At 63.0% G+C, this 24,828-nt stretch overlaps 2 protein-coding genes across 3 annotated transcripts; one reads left to right on the top strand and one right to left on the bottom strand.

The window, feature by feature from the left end:
- Positions 1–1,864: 1,864 nt before the first annotated feature.
- On the bottom strand, positions 1,865–9,581 carry OTOP2 (otopetrin 2). Its single transcript, XM_028522061.2, has 7 exons — positions 9,201–9,581; positions 8,299–8,435; positions 6,846–6,904; positions 6,245–6,382; positions 5,604–5,610; positions 3,849–4,706; positions 1,865–2,091 (listed from the first exon to the last, which is right to left on the bottom strand). Exons 1-7 carry the CDS (start codon positions 9,511–9,513, stop codon positions 1,921–1,923), a joined length of 1,683 nt encoding a protein of 560 aa, XP_028377862.1. The 5' UTR covers positions 9,514–9,581; the 3' UTR covers positions 1,865–1,920.
- Positions 9,582–10,636: 1,055 nt separating this feature from the next.
- Positions 10,637–17,065, top strand: USH1G (USH1 protein network component sans). 2 transcript variants are annotated; one of them, XM_028521157.2, is made up of 3 exons: positions 10,637–11,189; positions 13,362–14,573; positions 15,435–17,065. In XM_028521157.2, exons 1-3 carry the CDS (start codon positions 11,026–11,028, stop codon positions 15,436–15,438), a joined length of 1,380 nt encoding a protein of 459 aa, XP_028376958.1. In that variant the 5' UTR covers positions 10,637–11,025; the 3' UTR covers positions 15,439–17,065. The 2 variants fall into 2 exon arrangements, with proteins under 2 accessions (XP_028376958.1, XP_028376957.1); XM_028521156.2 differs by lacking the exon at positions 15,435–17,065 and having other exon boundaries at positions 13,362–14,577.
- The last annotated feature ends 7,763 nt before the right edge of the window (positions 17,066–24,828 follow it).

Here is a 24,828-nt window from a genome sequence, read left to right as displayed (position 1 = left end):
AGCTCCCGCCCCACAACCCCCTTTTTCTGGCCGTCCGGGTTTTTCTCTCCTCTCTGGCCTCCGCGCCCCCTTTCGTCCGTGCGCGCCCACCCGCGGGAAGGCGGTGCGGCGCGGTGCGGAGCCGGCGCTCGGGCCGCCAGTGGTTGGTTCCTCGCAGCCCTCCCGCCTCCGTCCCTGCAGCGCCCAGTCCCTGAGACCCGGGGGTTGCGGGGAGCAGATGCGCGCGTCCAGGTGGGCTTGCCCCGGAGGTCCCGCCCCAGGTCCCAGGGCGCTCCCGCGCGGCCCTAAGGGGCGCCTTACCTGAGGCCTCGGCAGGCACCGCCGCCGTCTGACCGCCGCCTGCGGGCGCAGCGCCGACCGTCCGCCCGGGCGAGGCCGCAGCGCCCCGACCGATGCCCCCGACGCCCTCCCCCAGCCGGACTGCGCAGCCGCCGCTCGGGCTCGGCGGCCCATCGATTTTTCTGTTGACTTTGGGGATATCATTAATCCTCCGTTAATTACCCCGCCGGGGGCTCCGGCCGGGACGGCGCAGCCAATAGGGACGCGGCTGGACAGACGGGCGGGGCCGGAGGCGGGGCGGGCGCCGGGCTCCGAGTCTGCGGACCCGCCGGCTGCGGCAGGCAGGGGCGACCTCCGGGAGGGGAGGGGTGCAGTGTCCTTACGCCGTGGTATTGGGCTTGCTGGGGTTCAGGCCGCACTTTCCTCTGGCTTCCAAGCAGGAAACGGAGCCCTCCTCAGCACCAGGGCGCCCCCGCCGGGGCAAGGTCCGGGCGCGTTTTCCTCTGAGGCTCCCGCAAGTCAGCCCTGCGGCTCCCACACTCCTCCCACCCAGCCCCACCGCAGGCCCCACCGCAGCTGGTCGCCCGGCTCCCCTGCCCCAGCTGGCCACCGATTCTGCCTCCGCTTCCAGCTGCTGGGACCCTTTCCTCCTCTCTGCTCCGGCTCATGATTTCAGTCTCTCTCCGGCTGAGTCCAGCGCTCTACCTTGCCCAGAGGAGCCTCAGGCCCCCCAGGAAGTGGGGGTGGCAGGGAAGAGTCCCCCCAGGGTGTGGAGGTCGGCATCCCCGACTTCTCTGAAACTAGCACAGCCTGGCTGATGTCTGTGTTATACATTTGGGTTTCTGAAATATTTTACTAATGGGGGGAAAAAGTTGTGCTGTTTGAAAAATCACAGTTCTTAGTAGGACTCTGGGCCTCTTCCGCTGTGTGGCTTGGGGAAGTCACACGACCTCTCTGGGCCTCAGACTGCTTCTTTGTAACACAGTGGTTGCAATGGGTCAGCACTTCCTACGCTTTCCTGAGTCACAGAACACAACAGGTGCCGGTTGGGGGCAGAGGGAAGAGGAGGGTGGCGGCCTTGCCACTCTGCCCGGCCCCTCCCGGCCGCCCAGGCCCGAGTCTGTACCTGGTTTGCCACTCGGCCTTGGCCCTCCCACTGAGAAGCCTGCGACCTGCCAGTCTCCATGGGCCCTTCCAGCTCGGACTCCCAAGATCCTCTCCTGTGACCTTCTCCCATGGGGTTGCCGAGATGGGGCAGGTTGTGGGGAGATGGGGGGGCACACTGTGGGTTTCCCGGTTCCCACGCCAGGCAGCAGCACCGGCCAGGCCACAGGGCTGGGCTCAGGACAATGCCAGGTTTTACCCGGTCCTGGATATGCTTCGGGCAGGGGCGGGGCGATTGCCCTGCCCTGTCACCCCACGCACCAGGGTCACGCTGGGGTACGTGGGCATGCCCTGGCCGCGATTGGAACACACCCAGGAAGAGAACGTTTGTGAAAATTCCGCGCTGGGGCCATCGGGGAGCAGGGGGCAATGTGGCCATGACTGGCAGCCGGGGGCTCCCTCCTGCGGGCCTTGGGGCGGGTACGTGAGCCGAGTGCCCCTCCCCCCCGCCACTGCCCCGTGGCGCTGCCGGGGGCTTCAGGACAGCACGTAGACCTCCAGCAGGCTGGAGACAGCGTGCATGCGGTAGAAGATGCCGAACGGCAGGCAGATGTTGACGATGGCCGCCCAGAGGGAGTCGCCGTAGAAGCCCACCTCCACCTGGTTGCTGAAGTGAGGGCGGGCCCCGAAGGCAGGCATGATCCACAGCTGTGGGACAGGTGGGGTGTCAGGGCCGGGCCCGGATGGCGTCACAAGGGTGGGCTCTGCAGGGGGTCCCGGCCCTCTAGTTTGGTGACAGCAAGGCCTGGCTGTTGCTGCATGAGGACCTCCCTTCAACTTGTCCTCCCCAGGCCAAGGGCCAGCCTGCGATCCCATTGCACACTGAATGGGGTGCCCCGCTGGCATGGTGGGGAGAGAGGGAAGAGGCTCCAATAGATGATGTGAGAGCTGGACGGCAGTTTAGAAACAGCCAAATCAGGAGCTCTCCCCTGGAGAGACATGTGGCAGAATCAGACAGGCCCAAGGCAGGGGCCTGGGTGGGATCCTGCCAGAAGGTGTGCACGTGCAGGGTACGGGGCAAGGAACTAAGGCGTCTGGGCCAGCCGCACACTTTCCCTCCCCAGTTAACAGCATCCCTGGGCACGCCCCTCTGCTAGCCTTTTCTGCCCCCTAGAAGGGAAGGAGGTGGAGCCCACGCTCTTGCAGTGCATCCAGGCTCAGACACCTGGAGCCACAACAGCCCCCAAAGGTGACTCCCCTCAGCCTGTGGGCTGGACGGCACCGAAGCTGCCTCCGTATATGATGCTTGGAGCCTCATGGATTCCACCGGTAGGTCCGAGATTGCTGGTCACTCTTTTCTGGCGGGGGTGGGGGCGTGAGGGTAGGGAGGAGTTACTGTAGGATGGGGAATATTTGCAACGGGAATGCCATGAAGAATGGTGGGCTGTTGGTGTGTTTCACGTGGACCACACTGGGGCGGAATTCTCCCTGGAGGTGTTCCCCACGGACATTCCCGCCTTAAGGCTGTTTCTGTACTTCAGGTACAGGGTCCGGCGGAAGGAGCACCTGCTGGAGTGTGGTTGGGAGCGGAATGATAGGGGCGTACTACCTTATCGTTCCGATTTGAACGTTTTCACCTGAAGTGTCACAGGGTGTGCTTGAGTGTGACATCGTTATGATGCCGTATTACATGCTTATGATGGTGTAATAAAACAGGGGCGTTATCTGTGCCGGACCCTATAATTTTTTTTTTTCCTGTTGGCTATAGCTCGCTAAAAGGGCTATTTTCATATTGAGGGAAGTTTCTCTAGAGCAGGGTGTGGATGTGCTCGTGGGCACAGGCTGCAATATCAGGGAGTGCCCCCCAGGGGGTCCCGTGGACACAGGCGGGTGGGAGCCACGTGAGGAGTGTTCCCTGCCTCCACGGTGCTCCCTGGAGAAGAGTGTTTGCGTACGTGGTGGTAGGTAGTTGTGTCTGCGGAAGTCAGGCGCTTGGCTGAATCCCTGGGGAGGGGGTGGCTGCGGCGGGCGCCCCCCCTTCCCGGCTTGCCCAGCGCTGCGCGCTGCTAACAGGCTGCTCACACTTACGCTGGTCTCTGCTTCTTCCGGCTGCTGCTCCAGTTCCTCGGGGCAGCGGGCTGGTCACACGTTCGCAGGAGCGGTCACACCTCCCACGTGGGGTGGGGGAGGGCCCCCGCAGTCCCCTCTCACCTCGGCCCAGCCCCCGTGCCAGCACCCCCTGGGGCCCCTCCAGCCCCGGCTGCTGCGTGGATGCCACGATGCTAGGACTTTGCTACCTGTGTGCCCTGAGACGCTGTTTGCCTGGGGGCCGCACCTGACCCCCTCTGAACCTACCCTCCTTCTAACTGCCCGGGCAACACAGAGAAAGGCAAGTGAATGAACCCAAAAGAACCTCCTCCCCGGCCTTCCCTCGCCCAGCCCTCGCCTCTCCCCCCGGCACTCACAATGATGTTGCAGAGCAGGAGAAACAGGGAAATGTCCTTCAGGCACCGGCGTCTCCAGTGGCTCCTGGGGGCCAAGACGACGGCCGTGGCTCCCTGAGGGTCCTCGGGGCTGGGGCCCACCAGCCTGGGGGTGGGTGGGCAGGCGGGCAAGGAGTGGAGGGCGTCCAGGTTGGCAAAGGTGAGGCAGGGCTCCTTGGGAGGGTCGGCGTGAGGCTCAGCCCCAGGCGGGCCCCGGTGGAGGCTCTCGATGATGAACGCATTCTGGAAGGTGTGCTGCGCAATTGTGAGCAGAGCGTGGGCCAGGTCGAGCGCCCCCAGCATGCCCCTGGGCGTGCCCACGACCACCGCCACGATGGAGTAGTAGGAGATGGCGTACTGGCCCAGGGCGGCGCCCATCAGCAGGGCCACGTCCAGGGTGCGCGTGGGGTTCTTGTGGTGGTCCATGGCCCGGCGGTCAAAACGGTAGATGACGGAGCCACTCAGGCTGGCCAAGGTCATGAGCCCCAGACAGCCGATGCTGAAGCTGTAGTAGGTGACCAGGGCCTGCTGGGTGCGGCCCCGCTCCCCGCTCACTCGGACCTCATAGAGGATGAAGACCGCTAGCCCCGCAATAAGGAGCATCAGGCCCAGGACGGGGCCGGCGAAGAACGTCTCCCGGAAGGGGCTGGCCGGGGCCGGGCCGTGGCCGTGGCCGTGGCTGTGGGCGGAGGAGGCCAGCGTCCTGCCCACGTTCTTCCACATGACGTAGAGCATGGTGGAGGCGAAGAGGCTGTACTCGATGTTGAAGGGGTACAGGTAGAAGTAGCCCTGCTGGAAGACCCTGCAGGTGACCGTGTCGCACGGGCAGTCTCCTCCGAGCTGGCCGCCCCCGCGCTCCGCTGTGGGGAGAGGGGCACAGAGCGGCGCTGCCCTCGCATCTCCCCGGAGGCGCCCGTCTGAACAGCCTCACCCCCCCGCCCCCGGAACTGCAGCCTTCGTGGGGGCGGGGTCTCTCTCTGCCACATTCACCACCATTGCATCCCCAATGCCCGGGCTGGCCTTGGCGTGTTCCTTCACCCCACCATCATCAACTGAACACCTACTGTGTGCTGGAGACTGTGGGATGCATCAGTCAACAATAGCCAGGGCTCGATAAAAAGAAAAGAACATTCGAACCGCAAGACTGCCTGCTTCATCCCATTCCACTCCTTCAGGAAGACCCCTGAAGTGTCCCCACCAGTAATGGCCCCTGGCTCCCTGGCCTAGGTGAGGGTCTGGTCCTGAGAGAAGGTGGCCCCCTCGGGAACCCCTGACATTCCAGCTTCCTCCAGGCTCGTCCCAGCATCTGACGCAGCCCAGACAGTGAGTGAGCAGCTGCGCCCAGGCCGGGGCCATGACCTCTGTGCCCTGGGCTTGCACCCCACCAAGAGGGGTCTCGTGCTGCCCCCGGATGGTGCCCTGCGGGGGGCTTGGCAAACATCTCTCTTGGTCTCCAGAACTATCCCAGTTGGGTTTGCAGGTGAGGAAACTGAGGCTCACGAGGCAAAGTGACTTGTGAGGGCAGAGCTACCTCCAATGACCTGACCCTCAACCCCGGGTGCCTTCCCAGCATGCCTCTCTGCACCCCCACAGCTCCAGCACATTCAGTTGCCCCCCACACCCCCTGCCAGGTTGGGGTTAGCCATCCTCAGGAACTCTCTGTATGCGAGAGTGGCCCTTTGTCGGTCCTGCTGGGCTGGGTCTCCCTTCCTGGGCCCCCGCACTGAGCGTCTGAACGGGTCTTCTGATGTAGTCTGGTCCTGGCTAGCAGGGGGCCTAGAGAGGCCTGGAGAAGTAGGACCAGTGGAAACTGTGGGCCCCAGCCTTCCTCGGTATAGTGCTGCGGTTAAAAGGAAAGGAGGATCTGAACACTAGTTGTCCAGTTTCAAGTTCTGAGGCCTTGGGCAAGCTGCGTCACCTCGCTATGCCTTAGTTTACCTGTCAAGTGGGAATATTACTATCACCCACCTCATGGGAAGGCTGTGAGGGTGAAGACACTTAGCACAGCCCCTGACGTGTAGAGCTCAGTAGAAGTCACGGCCACTGTTGTGATGGTCAGCTCCAGCTTCCCCTCCCCAGGCGCTCTGCCTGACCCCCCGCTTCCACCACCTCCTCCACCTCCCTCCAGTTCCGTCACCCTTGCCCTTTCTCCCCGGAACCCACGGCCCTTCTTTAGTGGCACGGGGACCTGAACACGGGGGCCAAGGCCACACCCTCTCTAGGATGAGAAGGCACCCCCGGCACAACCCCTCCGGGGTCACCCACACCCACGTGGCAGAGTCAGAGCCTGGAGCAGGAGGAGGCTGACTCCACAGGGGAAGCAGCGCCCAGCCCAGCGTGGGGCCCGGCAGTGCCGGGGGCCGCCGGAAGGGGCGCACTCACCGTGAGGAGCGTGGTGGGCGTGGCTGGCGTTGCCGCGGTAGGCGCCGTGGGAGGAGGCCTGGTGCACCGACTCGTCCGCAACGGCCGCCATCCAGACCGCCAGGTTGGTGGCGAGAGTGAACATGAGACCGCACCTGTTTGCGGAGGCAGAGCGAAGAGGCCCGTGAGAGTCCTCGTCTCACCTGGGGTCCCTGGCAAGGTGGGGAGAGAGCCGCGGAGCTATGGCAGAGACCGCGGCGTTGAGAAACGAGAAAGCAGTCGGCCCCCCCTGTGAACAGGAAGCTGAGTCTGGAGGGGTGCAGGGATGCCTGGGGGTACCCAGGGGCTCAGCCTCCACGGCCCCCTCTCCTAGGGGACAGGATGAGTAGTGCGCTAGGTAGCCGGTCCCACCAAAGCACGTGCAAGTGCACAGGCGTGCGCGCACACACACATACACCATTGCCCAGAGTGATGGGAATCGGGCTGACAAAGCAAGGGGGTCTGGCTGGAAGCCCACCTAAGGGGCAGAGAGGACCCCGGCCTCGGGTTGGAGACCCTCATCTCTCACGCACAGGGAGCGCGGGCGCGCTGGGCAGGGCCATGGAGTGGCGCACTCACCGGGTCAGATCCAGGTGGACGTGAACACAGTCCTTAGCCGAAACCCAGAGGAAGTAAGTCTGGGGGGGCGGGGGGAAGAGCGGTGAGGCCTTTTACTCGGCGGAACAGCTGCAGCTAAGATGTGCCCGCGCCCGCACCCAGCATGCACCCAGCATTCAGAAGCCCTCCTGCTAAGCTATTACGTTTATTTTAGCTTTACCCTGTGAGACCAGAAGCGATTCTGTGGAACAAGCCATACGAAGTAGCACTCCGTTCTTTGGTAATTGGCAAAATGGCACAGTAAAACGGTTTGGCCCTGGAGTGGTTTTTTTTTGCAGGATAGAGATCTGGTAGAGTTTTGGGTGTCTGGTTATTGATTCCCGGGGCAAGGCCAGCCCCAGGCTACCTCTGGATCGAGGAGGAAGGAACCCCTGGTGGCGTCTCACTTGCACTGGCCGCACCCAGCGCCACGTCCCCATCCTGCGGGTGCCCTGCAAGGCCTCGCTCCCACCTGGCCGCCAACAACCCCTTACCGTGCGGAGTACCTGCGTTTTCTTTGTATCTGAGCATTCGTCAGACCCGTGAAATGTGAGAGACGACAGCTACACCCATTGTAAAGACACGCAGGTGTTGAATTGTGGAACACGGGCCACAGGGATGATGTTTTGAGTAGGGGTAACTGTGCCCACGGTCACGCGAGTCTTCCGGGGCTGGGGGCTGCTCAGGACCCCCGTAAGACCAGTTCTGCCTCAGCTCAGTAGGAAGGTCTTTCAAAATGTTATTTGCACAATAAAAATATATGTATTTGGCTCTGGCTGGCGTGGCTCAATGGATTGAGCACCTGCCTGCAAACCAAAGGGTCGCTGGTTCGATTCCCAGTCAGGGCACAGGCCTGGGTTGAGGGCCAGGTCCCCAGGTGGGGGTGCATGAGAGGCAACCACACACTGACATTCCTCTCCCTCTCTTTCTCCATCCCTTCCTCTCTCTCTAATAAACAAAAAAAATCTTAAAACATATGTATTTGAATGTGTTTGAAAAGCCCCAGGTACAGCATACCCTATTTCCAGAACAAATATAGAACACAGGGGCTGTGGTTGAGACCCACTGGCCACACCTGCAGCAGGACCCTGGGCGGAGACTGACCCCTCCACTGGCCCCCAGGGCGGGCGGGCAGGGAGGGTAGAGGGCAGGCTCTAGGGTGACTGCCACCACTCACACCTCTTGGGTGTTAACTGGTGGCACTGCCCAGGCTGAAATGAACTCACAGGGCCCCTAAGTGGGCACTCACATTTGGATAGTACTCCCTCACCCGGTACTTCCGGATGTATGACCTCGTGTGACCTCCTCTACAGTTCTGTCTCCGCCTTGTCGGGTTGCTTGGGGCAGACGAAGATTGGAGCACAGGCCTCCTGACCCCAGCCCAGGTGCTGGCCCCTGTCCACCGCACTCAGGGACACGCCTCCCACCCACTCACCTGGACAACGACAAACACAGCCTGGGCGAGAGGGTGCAGGATCTTGATGGCTGACTGGCACTCGAAGAAACTGGAGTAGTAGCCGGTCTTGAAGACATCCATGACCAGGGTGCAGATCCCAAACAGCACCAGCCCACCTGGGATGGGGATTTGGGGGGTGGATCAGAGAGGCAGGAGAGCAGGCTTATGGGTCTGAGGATGGATGGCAGGATGAGTGATTGGATGGACAGGTGGGATGATGGATGGGTGGATGGATGGGTGGATGGGTGGATGGGTGGATGGATGGGTGGATGGGTGGATGGATGGGTGGATGAATGAATGGATGGGTGGATGGATGGGTGGATAGATGGATGGATGGATGGGTGGGTGGATGGGTGGATAGATGGATGGGTGGATGGGTCGAGAGGTGGATGGATGGGTGGATAGATGGATGGGTGGGTGGATGGGTGGGTGGATGAATGAATGGATGGGTGGATGGATGGGTGAACGGATGGACTGAAAGACAAATGGGTGGATGCAAGGATGAGTGAACGACTGAATGGGTGGATGGGATGATGTCCCATTGGGTCCCGTCTCTTTGAGGCTAAACAGACAAGGGGCGGGGTCCCAGACGGGCCCTCCCAGCAGTAGCTCTCGCCTGTTTTCTGCTCTCCGTCAGAGGCTCGCCCAGGGCCGCCCTTTCCTGATCTTCAGGCGGGGCAAAGAAGCTCCCCTCCATCCCTCCTCCAGGACCCTCTCCCTTCTTCCTCTTCCCCTGAACTGCAGCCCACCTGCCCCTCAGCCACATCTGGTCTTGTCAGGGGGACTTCTAACCCCTCTCCCTCCACGACGCCCTCCGCAATTCCTGGGAAAGGCCCCGCTTCCAGCCCCCTGCCAGGCCCGCCCCCACTTCCCCCCCGCACCTCTGAGCCAGATGGGGCCGGCGTGCGCATCGCGATAGGGGACCGCCTGCGGGCGGCGCGCGGTGCGGAGGAGGTAGAAGAGGATCCAGACGGCGGCGAGCAGCATCATGGTGGTGAGCAGGGCGAACACGTCGGTGTCGTACACCGCCACCTTGTTGAAGGCGCCGCCGCTGATGAGCGCGCAGGCGAGGAGCAGCGCGTTCGCGGCCAGCAGCACGGACAGCAGGCGGCCGCCCTTCTTCCACACCTCGCGGGGGCCCGCCCGCGGCGCTGGCCGGCTCTCCTCGGGGCGGGCGGCCGGCTCCTCGGACATGGCGGGGCGGCGGGGCGGCTGGAGGATCCTGGAGGGATCACTGTGCGGGAGGAGCGAGCGGGGCCCCAGGCTCATTCCCCGACCTCATCCCTAGGTTTGGGGATGGGGGGGAGTTGCTACCTCACAGCGGGCTGCGGGCGCCCGAGGAAGCCCTGGGAATGGGGAGGAGAAAAGCCGAGGCTGTCCGCGTCCGGCGGGGGGCACCCCTGTCGGACCTCGAGCAAGGCCTCCACTCCCCAAATCCCTGGGCGCCCTGGCCCGGGGCACCCACCTGGCTGGACCCGGAGCCCGCGCGGAGCTGGCGGTCGGAGGGCGGCGAGCGTGTCCTCTCTCCCGCGCCGGGCTGGACCGGAGCTTCGGAGCCGGGCGGGCACGGCGATTTACAGCCCGGGGAGCTCGGCCCCATCAGCCTCTCAGTCCCACTCACATGATCCATCTTTTCTCCGAGCTGAATTTAGGGAAGGGCGCGCGGGAGCCAGGGAAGGTGAGATTTACATTTACGCGTTAACAGGCGCGCCCCCCCCCACCCCCCCCCCCCCGTCACCTCCTCGGGACCCGGCTCCGGCGCGGCCTCCACTACTGTGACGCCCAGAGCGCGCCCGGCCCCCGCCGCCCGCCGCGCCCCGGCACCCCGCGGTCCCGGCCGCCAGGGGCCCCGAGAACGGGTGCTCAGTGACGCCCCGAGGGCCAGGGGGCACTGCGACGCCCTCGGTGCGCCCTGCGCCTTTGTGCTCCTCTGTGGCTGCCCCAAGATCTGGACCCCTACCCCTCCCCGCCCCCCCCCCCCCCCCCATCCTTCCTTGGGTCTAAGTTCCGCCAGTGTCTCCCTGCCCCTCCCCTGCTCCGCCGGCCGCGGCGGAGTTCTCCTCGGACGCTGCGCGCCGCGCCCGGTCTTCTGGCGCCCCCTGCTGGAAGGCCTCCTGCTGCCGCCCCGGGAGCAGCCGCGGCGGCCGGGACGGCGGGTTCCACCTGCCGACTGTCCGGCGGTGGGTAGTAACACCCCTCACAGGCCCACTGACCTAGGGGCCAGGACTGCCCACAGAGACACCCTTCCCCAGCCCTCGGCCCGCTCCTTTCGTGGGTGGAGACGTTGGAAGGCGCGCCCCTGGGCTCCAGCGAGGACAGACCTCGGACTGCCCCCAGACTGGCCTTCACAGCGCGCGGCGCTGGGGAGGGGGCACTTTCGGAGAGAGGGCAGGGCCTTGCCTGGTCACCCCTGAGCTCTCGGGGGCAGGGTGTTTAGGACCCAGGGGCCGCCCGGGGGCGGCTCCCCGGCCGAAGAAGATCCTGCCCACCCCCCCTCCCGCCGGCGAGCGGCTCAGATGTCGCAGGAGCTAGCGGCGGCTCTGGCGTTCCGCACCCTCCGTCTGCGGCAGCGGGGGCTGGCAGCCCCGGCCCCTGCCCCTGCCCGTCCCCGTCCCCCAACCCCATGCCTCAGTCCTAACGCCGACACCCTCCCCCGCGGGGGGCCTTTCCCCGTGCCCCCTGCCCGCCCCGCCCCGGTCCGGAGCCATGAACGACCAGTACCACCGGGCGGCCAGGGACGGCTACCTGGAGCTCCTCAAGGAGGCCACCCGGAAGGAGCTGAACGCCCCCGACGAGGATGGCATGACTCCCACCCTCTGGGCTGCCTACCACGGCAACCTGGAGTCCCTGCGCCTCATCGTGAGCCGGGGGTGAGTCCGAAGGGGATGGGGAAGAGAGTTCTCAGCGCCCTCCAGCGCCCCCCCAGACCCTCCCCCAGATTCCAGAGCACCCTCTCCTCTGGGCCACTCCCTTCCCCAGCCACAGACCCGCAGGTGGCACCTTGGGGCCGGGCAGTCGTGGGAAGGTGGGGAGCACAAGGAGGCGTGTGACACTTGTGACCTGGATACGGAGCTAGGGGAGGAGGACTAGGGTTTGGGGGTTCATGACTGTGGGAGCGTCTGCAGAGTGAGGGGAAGGGGGGCGTGGGGGAGAGGTCTCCCGGGCAGGTGGCCCCTCGAAGAGAGTGTGAGAGGCATACTTTCTGCAAGGTGCCACTGAAGAATAGGACAGAAGGTGCAAAGCCCCGGTGGGTCAGGGTGGGGCTGGGAAAGGAGGGGCCCCTCACTGCCTGCCCCCAGCAGGGCAGCCAAAGGGCTCTCCCAGCAGCAGCCCCTCCCCCTAGGCTGAGGCTCACACCATCTCCCTGCTCATTGCCGGGATTTATGGGCACTGTCCACAGTACCAACTGTCACTGCGTTCAGCCACTCCACGACTCCCTCCGTGCCCCTCCCCCACCCCGCCTTCCCTTTGGAGCTGTCTAGGGGGAGGGCTGGGCCCAGAGTCCGGATGTCAGGAGTTGGGAGGTGGCAGCTGAGGAATGCAGGGTCCAGGGACCCTAGAGGGGGCTCCTGGGGTGAAATGACACCACCATGGATGACTTCCCTGCCCCCAGCAGATTGAGAAAGAGAAGTCAGGTTGAACTGGACACCGAGGCAGCCCGGGCAGAGACCAGAGTGGGCGAGATGCCCTGGGAGGGCCAACATGCACATCTCAGGCTCCGGGAGGTCAGGGTGGGGGGCAGGGCCCCCACTGGCCCTGGTGTCGGGCGCTGGCCTGTGGCCTGAATGTGTGGTGGGTCGGGGAGGAACCCCTGGCCCTTCCTCGGTGGCTCTTCCCGGAGCCCAGCAAGCTGGGGGCAGCCCCTAAGACCAGGCAGCCGAGCCATGTCCCAAGCAGCCAGACTGGTCCCTCCCACGCCAAGAGGGCACACAATGACCCTGCCCTTCTGACCCTGCCCTCAGAGAGACTCAAGCCCCCCCACCCCAACTCCCATGGACAGCAAGGGCTGGTGTTTAGGTGTGGATGCCAGGTGCCAGACAGCCCCTCCCACGCTGTCCTGCAGGACTTGGCGACTGGCCGGGGGAGTGAGGAGGGGGTTGTTCGGGAACAGTAATGACAAAGGGGTGATTCTTCCTCCGGCCCCGCTGGGTGCTCTTGTGGCCTCATTTGCAGGAGGCTGAGGCGCTGAGCTAGGCCCCTGAGCGAGGGAGAGCTTGGAGGAGCCAGCGGAAGGGTGCCCAAGGGGAGCATAGCCGGATGTCGAGGGTGTTGGAGGGGGCTGCGTGGAACCCCTGGCCAGGTCCAGGCCAGCCTGCCTCGCGGGGCTCCCCAAGACAGGGCAGCAGGGGCAGAGGGGCAGCAGGGGCCCAGAGGGAGGCTGGGCCCAGGTTGCAGACTTCCCTCCTCCTCCCCTCTAGTCCTGGCTGCCCCCACGCTCCCCTCCTGGCCCAGGCCAAGACCCGACACCTGCTCTCACACTCGGGCTTGCCAGGCCTGGCCCCGCTCCCTGCAGACATGGCCGTGCCCGCCACCACGCAGGCACACGCCCTCATGCACTCACCCAGGCCCAGACCCAGGCCCAGGCCCAGCACACACCGCCCTCTCGGCCTCCTTCAGGGTCCCCGCCAAACACGCGGCCACACGCACCACCTCGTCTGCCTAGAGACCCAGACTCACCCTGGCCCACCACCTCTCTGGGCCAGCTCCCCACTAGGCCCCATGAATAATTCACCTCTTTCTCTCTGGGCATCAAATATTTATCCCCTGAGATTCCCAGCCCTCCGTGCTCTTGGGGGAAGGCCACGCCTTCTCTGTCGCCCCGCCCCCTGCGGTACTTGGGGCCATTTTGCTCCTCGGCTCACTCCGCATCTGTCTGGTGGCTCAGAGCTGTGTGTCTCCCGGAGTCAGAGGACAGCTCTCAGGCCCGCGGGTCCCTCCGCTGTGCCTGGGGAGGCTGACCCAGGCGGGGAGCTCCCCACACCTGCTGCCTGCTGCCTGCGCTGAGATGGCTCATCCCCTCTTTCCACGTGTTCGCACTGCAGGGGTGACCCGGACAAGTGTGACATCTGGGGCAACACGCCCCTGCACCTGGCAGCTTCCAATGGTCACCTGCACTGCCTCTCCTTTCTGGTGTCCTTCGGGGCCAACATCTGGTGCCTGGACAACGACTACCACACCCCGCTGGACATGGCCGCCATGAAGGGCCACATGGAGTGCGTGCGCTACCTGGACTCCATCGCGGCCAAGCAGAGCAGCCTCAACCCCAAGCTGGTGGGCAAGCTGAAGGACAAGGCCTTCCGCGAGGCGGAGCGGCGCATCCGCGAGTGCGCCAAGATGCAGCGCAAGCACCACGAGCGCATGGAGCGGCGCTACCGGCGCGAGCTGGCCGAGCGCTCCGACACGCTCAGCTTCTCCAGCCTCACGTCCAGCACCCTGAGTGGCCGGCTGCAGCACCTGGCGCTGGGCAGCCACCTGCCCTACTCGCAGGCCACGCTGCACGGCACCAACCGGGGCAAGACCAAGATCCAGCGGAAGCTGGAGCGGCGCAAGCAGGGCGGCGAGGGCACCTTCAAGATATCGGAGGACGGCCGCAAGAGCGTGCGCTCGCTCTCCGGCCTGCAGCTGGGCAGCGACGTGATGTTCGTGCGCCAGGGCCCCTACGCCAACCCCAAGGAGTGGGGTCGCTCCCCGCTCCGGGACATGTTCCTCTCCGACGAGGACAGCGTCTCCCGTGCCACGCTGGCGGCCGAGCCCGCCCACTCGGAGGTCAGCACAGACTCAGGCCACGACTCCCTGTTTACCCGCCCCGGCCTGGGCACCATGGTGTTCCGCAGGAACTACCTGGGCAGCGGGCTGCACGGGCTGGGCCGCGAGGATGCGGCGCTGGACAGCACGCCGCGGGGCCGGCTGCAGAGCTCCCCCAGCCTGGACGACGACAGCCTGGGCAGTGCCAACAGCCTGCAGGACCGCAGCTGCGGGGAGGAGCTGCCCTGGGACGAGCTGGACTTGGGCCTCGATGAGGACCTGGAGCCCGAGACGAGCCCGCTGGAGACCTTCCTGGCCTCCCTGCACATGGAGGACTTCGCCTCCCTCCTGCGGCACGAGAAGATCGACCTGGAGGCGCTGATGCTGTGCTCGGACCTCGACCTGCGGAGCATCAGCGTCCCGCTGGGGCCGCGCAAGAAGATCATGGGCGCCGTGCGGCGGCGGAGGCAGGCGCTGGAGCGCCCGCCCGCGCTGGAGGACACGGAACTGTGAGTGCCTCGGCCTCGGGGCGGGGCCAGACAGGGTTGGTGGGGGGGCTTCCGCCTTTCCAGGAAGTGGGGGATGGTACCGTATTTCATAGAGTTAAAGTTGCCATCAGTTACAAGAGGCCCCACTTGTTTTCGTTCCCACCGGTTCAGAAAAAGAAGCTGCCAATTTGATGGGGACACAAGGCCTTCTTGTTACAGCGACTGTAAAGGGCGCCTGGAGTTTGGGCGTATCACCGTGTGGGAGCGGGGGTGTCTTAGTCCGGATGAGACGCGGTGGTCCTGTCGTCCCGGCTGGATGTTCTGTACCGGGCGCTGGAGACGCCCTTGCGTGTGTTCTCACATTGAACCCTTCCAATCCCCCAGGGTAGGGCTGTATCAGCCCATTTTCCAGGCAAGCAAGTGGAGGCTCAGGGGGTGAGAGTGCTCCCCCCAAGGGCCTGCTGCTGCGCGGGAGGGGGGGCCAGAGCTGGGCTTGGTCCCTGGTCTGTGTGACTTTAAAGCTTAGGCACTGGGTGACTCCTCCAAAGGGCAGGATTGTCACGTTCCAAAAGCCATTACGGGAGCTCGAGGCTGCTGCCACACTGGCCACACTGTGGCCCACCCCTGCCTCGACCCCTCCCTCATGGCACCCCACAAGCCCTTTTGGTATCTGTGGCCTTTGCCCTACATGCCTGGGCAGGGGTGGCCATCGGAGGCAGTCTGGTTTAGAGTTTGGGGTGTGGCGTGGGCACTCCTGGGCAGGTGTCCCCGTGTCTGACCATCAGCCAGCCCAGACACGGTATGGCGGTAAAACGGCCAGTCTTGGTTTAAAGTGTCTCAAAGGCTCTCCTCTGAGGTCTGTTTCTGTCTCTGTCTCCACAGATAACAGGGGGCTTCTCCCCCCAAGACCAAAATGAATTGCAAGTTGCCACAACCCACGGTGGGGCCACGGAGTCCTCACAGGTGCCAGCCCTGCAGCCCCCCAGGCCCCGGCCCAGGGGCGGGGACCATGGGGTTCGTCTCCTTTGAACTCTGAAGCAAAGGGTTCGACCTGGAGGCTCCCAGATGGGTCCTGGAGCCCTGGAGCCACGCCCATCTGAGTGGCCCTAAAGGACTCGGGGATTTGCAGGAGGCCAGAGGAAAGGCGGGGGTCACCGGGGCCCCGGGGCTCGACAACAGGCCCCTGAGACCTGGGTGGGAGTGTGTGTGTGTTAGGGGTGGGCACAGCCCGTCCCAGGGGCCACTGTCTGCCCCACCCTTCCTCTGAGGGTCTCGTCCTGCTCAGGTTGGACACTTTGTGAAGGGAAGAATTTGAGCTGCCTCCCCTCCCCCCCCATACACACCAGAGAAGAGGTCCTGGCTAGACTCTTCAGCCAAATGCCCTGACTGGAGTCCCCAGCCCGCCCCTAGCACAGCCAGCCCCCTTCTCCTCCCCTCACTGGCCACACTGGGGCGTTGGAGTGCCAGGCTGGAGAGCGTGGGGGGGGGGGGGCGGGCAGCAGCCTTCCCAGCTCACCCTGGGGTGGGGTCTGGCCTGGCTCTGCCCTCCCTACCCTCCCGCTCCTTGGCTGGAACCCCAGAGGGTCAGGGCAATGGACGCCAAGGTGCTAGAGTAACCGGCTGTAGTACTGTGGCCCTCAGGCCTGAGGCCAGTGGGGACTGGGTGGGCGATCCTGTCCTGTGGACACCGGAGCGGCCTGCAGACAGGGGTTATCAGAGCTGCCGATGGCCCCCGGGTCCCAGGGCTCTGGGTGCCTGTGAGGGGAGCTGGGGGGCGGATTTCCCTCAAGACCTGGGGGCGGCTGCACGTCCCGCGTGAATAGTGTGTGAGCAAGAGCAGCACGTGCCTCTGTTGTGTGATGGTGGTGAGTCTGGGAGAGAGACCAGCCCCAGGGGGCCCTCATATGCGTGTCCTCAGAGCTCTCCGGTCAGACTGAGGTCACAGATGTGGGAGAGTTGCTCAGAAGCCCAGGCACAGGTGTGTGCACACGTGCACCCCCGTCAGTGGACCCCACCCCTGACCTTCAACTTGGGAAGCAGCTTCTGCTGGGAGCACTGCCACAGTCCCCTGCTCCTTCGTGGGCCCCCTCGGCCAGGGCAGGGGAAGGGAACCCCCGAAGATGCCACAGGCCTCCCTTTGGGTCTCTGGGCCCATATGTGGGGCCCGTGCACACACGCCCAGAGCCGGGGTGGGATGGAGGGAGGGGGGCCGTGGCCCCTGGGCCCAGCTGGAGGGCTTGGCTGCTTGCCACTGCCGCCCGAGCCCACCCCGGCCCTCCTCCCTGCTCTGGGCCTGAGCCTGGGGCCGCCCCCAAGTGCCGACTCGCCCTCCGTGGAGCCCCAGGTGCTGCCCTCTCCCTCCTGCCGCTGGCTGTGCACTGCCTCCGCCCCTCCCTGCTCTCCGAGTGCCGGGGTGGGGTGAGCTGGGTGACCCCAGCACCGTCCCCAGCCCCCCTCCCGCAGGCTCATTACAACTTTTGTAGAGTACGTTCTGCATCGCTGTCATGCCTGTGTCCTGTGTCCTGTGTCCTGTTCTTTAATCGGGGGGGGGGGGGGAAGAGAGCAAGCCGTGGGGTGGGAGAGGGAGAGGGCTTTTCTGTGCCTTTGAGGGCTTGGCCCTATCCCTGGACGGGGTTTTGGGATGAATGTTTGGGTACATTTCTGCAGGGCACCTCCTCATGTCCGAACCTTCCTCTGCTCTCTTGGGGGCCCAGAATTCAGAGCTGATGGTGTGGGGGGGGAGTCCAGGAGAACTGGGACAGGAAGGCCCAGGGCAGCTGCATGGGGAGGGTGGCCCAGGCCCCGGCCCCACTCCCAGAGCCTGCGGCCGTGAGAACAGGGCTGCGCTCTCTCCCTTCCCGTCGTGGTCTGCCGGGCTTCGCTGGACACGGACGGAAGCCGTGTCCCAGCAGGCTGCCGTCCATCACCCAGGCCCCATGAGCCCCGATCTCAAGCCCCACCCCTACCCCTGGGAGGCCTCCTCCAGTGGGGTCTCCGTTTCCCTAGCCACTCCAGGCAGCTCGTGGGGCAGCCCTGTTTAGAACTCTCCTTTCTCCCAGGTGCAAGGCATCCCTTCACGCTGCAGGACAATGGGCTCTGTTTTCTCAGTCAAGCTTTGGAGGGGGCCCTGGAGTTGTTCTGGTCCATTCCCTAGGGACGCTCTGCCAAGGAGAGTTCAAGACCGCCTCTCCCCTCCAGCATCCATCAGAAAGGTCCCTTGGACCTCAGTGGCTGAAAGGTTGCTTAGCAACCATCTAAGGGTTCTAGGCCACCTCCCTCCACTTTACAGATGAGAAAACTGAGCCCTACCAAGGGGAGGGGCCAGACCCAGAATACAGGTCTCCTTTCTTCACCCCCCAGGGCTGCCCAAGGGGCCCACGAGATGTGAGATTCTGCCCCCGGGGTTCCAAGGGGTTCATCTGCCAGCGGCCCCTAGTGGCCAACCTTGTCACTGCACCTACCTCAGGAAGGACTCCGCCAGGTCTGGCATCGTCGCAGGTCTAGGAAAGGACACGGGGATGAGGACTCAATGACAAGAGAGACCGATCCGAGCTTCAGCACGGAGGCGGAGCTAACCAGGAGCAGTGTGGCCCGAGGGTGGAAGCCAGGGGTGCAGGAGCTGGTGCGGCTCCAGAGAGCCTGAGCGAACACAGAGAAGGGAAAAAGTTGACAACGTTAGAGACTCAACTTTCTCCACGCATTCCCCTAAAAACTTAGATCGAGGTTAGGGACATTCTTTCTAAAAGGTTGGAATAATCAACGATGCTTAGCCTTTTGGGATTAGAATCTGGTAAGAATATGGACACTTCCCCCACACAGAATGCTCACTGGGTGCACACACACACTCTCACACTAACACACTCATACGCAATTTCACGCACAACTTCAGGCAGCTCACGGGGCCCCAGGACTGCCATGAAGTTGTGTCATGAGTGGGATTACGGATTCGATGGAATGGGGGTGGCAGGACGAATCAGACGCAGGAAGGGCCTTCTCTGGTGTGTGGCACGGGCTTGTCACTTGACAGAGGAGGTGAGCTGAGGCCAGAGGGCAGGGGGCTGGCTGAAGGTCATGGAGCAGCCAACTGGGCATAGTAGTACCAGGCGTCCTGACGTCTCCCGTCGTTCCAGCTGCCTCCTGTCCCCATGTTAGACTGGGGGGGGGGGGACAACGTGACACTCCTGCTCTCCCAGTGCACGCCCGTGCCACCTCCTCTGAGATAAGCCTGCGTTGCCCGGGAGGTAGCAGGACTCAGGAGACAGCCAGGTCTGGACAGCCAAACCCTCTCTGCCCCTTTCTAGCTGTGTGGCCTTGGATGGCCCCCCCCGCTGTTCTGAGCCTCTTTTCTCAGCTGTAAAATGGGTATTATAATGTATTCTAAAAACAGTGTTAATCCTATAGGTCATTAGGAGGGCAAAATGATATTGCGGGCTTTAAAGCACTTAACGTGCTGCCCAATAATTAGTACACATCGGTTAATAATGGTCATGCTCACTGGTGGCCTGAAACAGACCCATTGCATCTGGGGTCCCAGCCACCCAGTAGGGGAGCCCTCGGCAGTCCCAGGGAGCAGCCTTGCGAGACTGAGCCCCAGGTGCGAGTGAGCCCCTGCCGGACGAAACGCATTAGCTCCCCAAGCTGGCACTGAAGGTAGCCTCATCTGACCAGCAGGGGGCGCTGAGAACCCAGCCAGTGGCTAAAGAATGGTCAGCTAGAGAAGAGTGGGCCACCGACCAGCGGCAGGTCCCCTGGGGAAGCCAGACTGTTCCTAGGATGCCCAAGGAGCTGGGCATCTTTTCTGGAGGGGGACTCACTGGCCAGGGTCCCCATTATGCCACTAGTTGAACTTTATCAACAGCCTTCCCTGGGAGAGGGGTTGGGCAGAGGGGGAGGAGGGACCAGTGGCTCAGAAGGCGGGGGAGGGGCTGAAGTAAACCTACTGTTCTGGGCAGTCACGGCCCCCAGGGCGTGCCCCGGTTGGATGCATGGCTCTGCCACGCTGACAAGGCTAATCTGCCTTTCCCAGTCTTGAAGTTCCCGTCTGTAAGTGTGGAGAGTCATACCCCACGCCGCAGGTCAGTGGTGAGGGTGAGCTTTACGTAAGGCACTCAGCTCAGGCCTCGACACCCAGCAGTGGTTGGAGGACCCGCCCGAGGACCTGGCGGACAGGCATCTGGAGACAGGGAGGGCTCCCGGGGCATCGGCCAGGCCTGGGCATCCCTGGGCCGGCGGCAGAGAGAGCTGGCGTGCTGGGTTGTCCCCAGACTCCCCTGTCCATGCTCACCACACCTGCTGCACAGCCTGGTCAGACGTCAGGGCAGAAGTGGGAGGAGTGACCGTGGCCCTGAACCCAGCCCCATCCCCCCCCAGTGGAAAACACGGGCAAGGAGGGGAGGGAAATGGAGGGAGTGAGCACGTGTAGGCCCTTTTCTTGCTGGAACTGGAAACCACTTTTTACTATCATTTTTGATAGCAATGCATGTTCTATTTAAGTCAGATCAATATTCAATGGAACAATAACAATCCCAACTGCACAGGAGATGACATTGGCCATGACTGTGTCTACTGCGAGCACGTGCCCTGTGTGGCCCACTGATCTCCGCACTGCAGGAGTCACCTGCACTCTCCCCAGAGACCTGTTGAGGTAAGTCCTATCCATCGTCCACTCCGAATCACCCTCTCAGAAAACAGGCTCAGAGAGGCCAAGTGGCCTACCCAAGGTCACACAGCGAGAGCTGGAACCTGGGTATGTCTGAGCCCAGAGCCTGGCTCCAGACCCTGTTCTCAGCCTCGGTGCTGTGCACGCATCACGGCCCCCACTCCCCTTCAGCCCACCCTTAAGGCTACTCCGTACCCCAGGGTCCCACACACACTGGGCTGTGGTGCTGCCCTGACTTGGAGGGAGGGAGCAGGTGACCCAGTCGGCAGCTGGGTGACTAGCAGCCCCAGCCCTGGGTTTTCGAAGACCTGACTCACGTGCTTCGGGAAGGTGGCCTGGACCTCCATTTCCTTTCCCATGGGGGGCACAGACGGACAGCCCTGGGAGCCTCAGCTGTGTCTCCAGCAGCCCAGCTGAGAGGGCTGGCCCGGTCCCCCTTTCCTTCACCCCCCCACTCCCCGACCTGCCTCGGGGCATCACCAACCTGGCTTTGTCCTTGCGGAAGCGCTGGCAGCCTGGGAAGGCAGGATAGAGGCGGCAGGCAGCTGGACGGGCCAAGGGTCGGTCCTCAGAGGCGAGGCTGATGCGGAGATGCTCCGGCAACGGGGACCCACCCTGCTGGAGCCCAGGGATCTCCGGGCGCCAGCCCCGCTCCCAGATGACCAAGATCTGAGCCAGAGGCCAAGCTTCTTCTCCCGAAGCTCGCTCGGCCCCACCCCTGTGAATAATGCCAGTGGCCTCGTGGAGCCGGACCTCACCGGGCTTTGATGATTTGGGGGGTGGCATGAATGGGTGGAAGACAAGAAAGGGTTAAAGGGCAGCCACCTGGGCTTAGGGCATAGAAATGGTTTCATTGTTGAAGGAGGTTCCTTTCTAAGCCATGCTGTGCCTCCCGGGGCTTCCCAGGTCTCCAAACCCACCCGCAACTCTCAGGGTCCCCCTCCAGGCCCTGGGGCCAGGGCAGGGCATCTTCCCACCCCACCCCAACCACAATAATAATTAACCCCGGTGAACCCCAACAAATAAAGATCTGAATCACAGAAGGGCAGAGTCATCGCTGCTGCCGCAGGGTGGGGGACTCTGGAGGTCCCAGGGAGTCCGGACCTAGCACCGTCTAACATGCCACCCCCACCCCCGCCCCACACACCATTCTGGCTTGAGTAGGTCCGCGGGTACGCGGTCCGCTGGGGCCTGGGAGGAGGACCCACCTGTCTCAGGTTTGGACTTTGATTTTAAAAAGAGAGGAAGGGAGAGAGATCTGAGAAAAAAAAATGGATCGGTTGCCTGCCATACGTGCTCTGATCGGGTATCAAACCCATAGCCCGGATACTTGCCCTGCTCTGGAATCTAATCCCCAACTCTTTTTTTTTTTTTTTCAAAGATTTTGTTTATTTATTTTTAGAGAGAGGGGAAGGGAGGGAAAAAAAAGGACAGAAACATCAATGTGTGGTTGCTTCTCATGCGCCCCCTACTGGGGACCTGGCCCATAACCCAGGCATGTGCCCTGACTGGGAACCAAACCGATGACCCTTTGGTTCGCAAGCTTGCGCTCAATCTTCCAAGCAACACTAGCCGGGGGTAGATGGTGGGGCAGGGGGAGTGGAAACAAATACCTTGGGGATAAAGACAGATGTGAGAAAGGGCAACACCTGACCGGGGTCAGAGGTTGGCGAGCCGTCGCTCTGATCGAGCAGGACTGTAGTCCGAGGTGCGGCTCACGCCTGGAGGCCCTCAGAAGCCAAGCTGAGCAACTTAGGCCTTAGGCTGTGGGCCCACGGTCTCCAAAGTGGGGGTATGCACAACAGTGGGGGTCCAGAAGAAAATATCAAAACTCCCATTGATAGTTACCCCACTCCTTTAAATCTCTACTAAGGCTCAGAGAGGTTGGGTAACTCACCCAAGGCCACACAGCTAGTGAACCAGCTAGATTTCAAAGCTGTGCTCTTCACCAATGCTGAGTCTTATGCAGACAGGTGAGGGGTTACGTGGGGGCAGAGGCAGGTCGAGGGGAGGGTGGCTGGGAGGAGTGGACAGCTCTCAGCCCTGGCTGTCCCTGCCTTGGCAGCAGGCAGCAGCGGAGGGGCCTGCCCACACCTGGCCCCCAGGACCTGCTGTGAGAAGCTGCGCAGAGGGCCTGGATGGCTGCGGGTCCGCCTGGCCTGCCCACCCGGAACCTTCCATCCCAGGCTTCGTCCTCACAGCGCATCCTCCCCTTTGTGAGCAGGACCCCGGGCCCGGGGGAGAGCCGGCCCAGGGACTGGAGGAGGGCAGGAGGGGCTGGCAGAGAGGCAGGGGGAAGAGTTCAGTAAACCCACGCCCAGCTGCCGCCCCCCTACGGCCCAGGGAACCTGGATGCCAGCCCTGCTCTGCTTTCCTGCACTTCACGGCGCTGGGTCAGTGGGCCCCATCTACCTGCTGATCTATACCTCTAAGGAAAAAACTATTACTAATTCAAAAAATAAAGCAACTGTTCTCATTAAAATGTAACACACAGAAAATGCACATCATTACGGTGTAGCAGGATAAACTGTTACACACTGAACAGATTCCAGAGTAATATAGCACCCAGATCAAGAAACAAAACATTTGCCAACCCCCAGAAAGCCCCAGGCGCTGCTCCCGGTGACAACCCCGAATCCGACGGCCATCCTGAGCCTATTGCTGGGCCTCACCTGAATGGAACCAGTCTGTGCTCTGCGTGACGTTAGCCAGCCTGAGGTCTGGGCTGCACAGACCTCCACGGCAGGCACGTGCCGCATTTTATGTATCTATTCTTCTGTGGGTGGGTGGGGGGCACACTTGAGCTGTCCCCGTGTGTCCCCATTCTGAGCACTGCTGCTACGAACGTGTTTGTATGTTCCTTTGCGTCCTGTGGAATAAACACCTACCCGTGCACGTGTCCAGCTTTAACACAGCTTGTTCCGTCTTCAAAGAGAGTCTGCCTGGCCGTTCTGGTTTTGCTCTGACCAGCTCTCCCGAGGTACGGTGAACTACGATAAAATGCACCCATTTGGAATGTACAGCTCAGGGACGTCGGACACACGTGTCCACCACCACAAGCGAGATGCAGAACATTTCCATCCTCCCAGAAAGTCTCCTCGTGAGCTTTGCCACTAAGGTCCACCCCCCAGCCCTCCCCAGGCAACTGCGGGGTTGGCTCCTATCACTGTGTGTTAGTTAGTTCCACCAGCCTCGAACTCCCTGCAAATGGAATCACACAGTAAGAACTGTGGGCGCCTGGCCTCTCTCCCTCAGCATGAGGCCTGGGGGACGGCAGTCCGTCTGCACAGCTGTCAGCCTCTCCGTTCCCGACACATGTTGTGTGAGCGCACACTCAGTTGTGCAACCGCTGTCCTGTGGTTGGACCTGTAGGTGGTTTCCAGGTTGGCCGCGATGGATGACGTGGCTGGGGTCATTCAGGCGCACGCCCCTCCCCAGACACGTCCTCCTTCATCCCTGCTGCGCGGATGGGTGCCTGCGTGCGAGCTGGGTTGCTGGGCGAGCGGGTGAGCGCACAGGGGACCTTGCAAGGAGTGGCTGCCCGACTGTCTCCTGAAGGGGCTGTGCCACCGTGCACGCGGGTCAGCCACAAAGGAGAGGACGGTGGCCCGCCCTTAGTGTCGCCTGGCTGTTGGATTCGGGCCCTTCTCTTGGGGCTGAAGGGCTTGCTCACGGGGGTTTCCGTTTGCATCTCTCTAGAGACTAAGGATGTTGAGCGTTTTCCCGTGTGCTCCTTGGCCAGGTGTGCACTGGCTTCGACGGACTGTCTATTCGAGCCTTCCTGACTGCGTTACCCCCACCTTCCCTCTCTCCCCCTGCCAGCAACAGCCTTGGTGCCCCGTTGTTCCAGGACCCCCGGTCTCCAGCCTCCTGCACTCCGGTGGCTGCTCCGCTGTGCCACACCACGCCAGCCGCTCCTCTGCTCTACGGCCCGCCACGGCTCCCAGGCCTGCAGAGCCAGCCCCAGCTTCTCTGTCCGCCATCCGTGCCGCCTCCAGCAACAGGCCCCAGCCTTCCCCTCCTCCCTTCCCTGACGACCCCCTACCTACTCCTGCCCCTCGCCTGGAGGACCCAGAATGCCTTGTTCTCCTCCCCTTCCCACCCCGAAACCTGTTTCCATTTGTGCTAAAAGAAGCCGGCCTCTCTGCAGAAAGGCTGCCAGCGAGCCCCACCCCACGGGGACTCCTGGGTCCTCCCAGCCCAGCATCTGCCCCCTTAGGTGTCCAGGAGGTAGCCAAGGCCGGGAGGGCAGCTTCTTGGTACTAGAAGTTTCCCCAGTGGATGTGATAAAAGCTGTGGGAGTCCCCCCTTACGTGACATGAGAGTAACATTTAATATGACTTTTTAAATCATACAGACTCCTTCCCTGAAAATTCTAGGGCATCCAGAAGGCTCAAAGGTGGGCTAGGGAGAGGGGAGGGCACCGCTCCCTTGTCCACCTTGAAAATCTCCGATAGAAACAGCAGACCACTGGGCCTGGGAGAGACGCCCCGGCTTCGAGCTCTGGCCCTGTCCTGCAGGAGCCGTGGGGTGCGTGCTGGGCATTTAGTTCATCTCTCTGGGCCCCCCTCCACTGAAGGGGGGGAGTCACATGACCTCATCAGTGTGTGAAAGTCA

The sequence above is a fragment of the Phyllostomus discolor genome, chromosome 8 (assembly GCF_004126475.2).
Source record: "Phyllostomus discolor isolate MPI-MPIP mPhyDis1 chromosome 8, mPhyDis1.pri.v3, whole genome shotgun sequence".
In the NCBI taxonomy this organism is placed as follows: Eukaryota; Metazoa; Chordata; class Mammalia; order Chiroptera; family Phyllostomidae; genus Phyllostomus; species Phyllostomus discolor.
The sequence above is the reverse complement of the archived record's forward strand: the minus strand, read 5'-3'. Positions and strand labels throughout refer to the sequence as shown.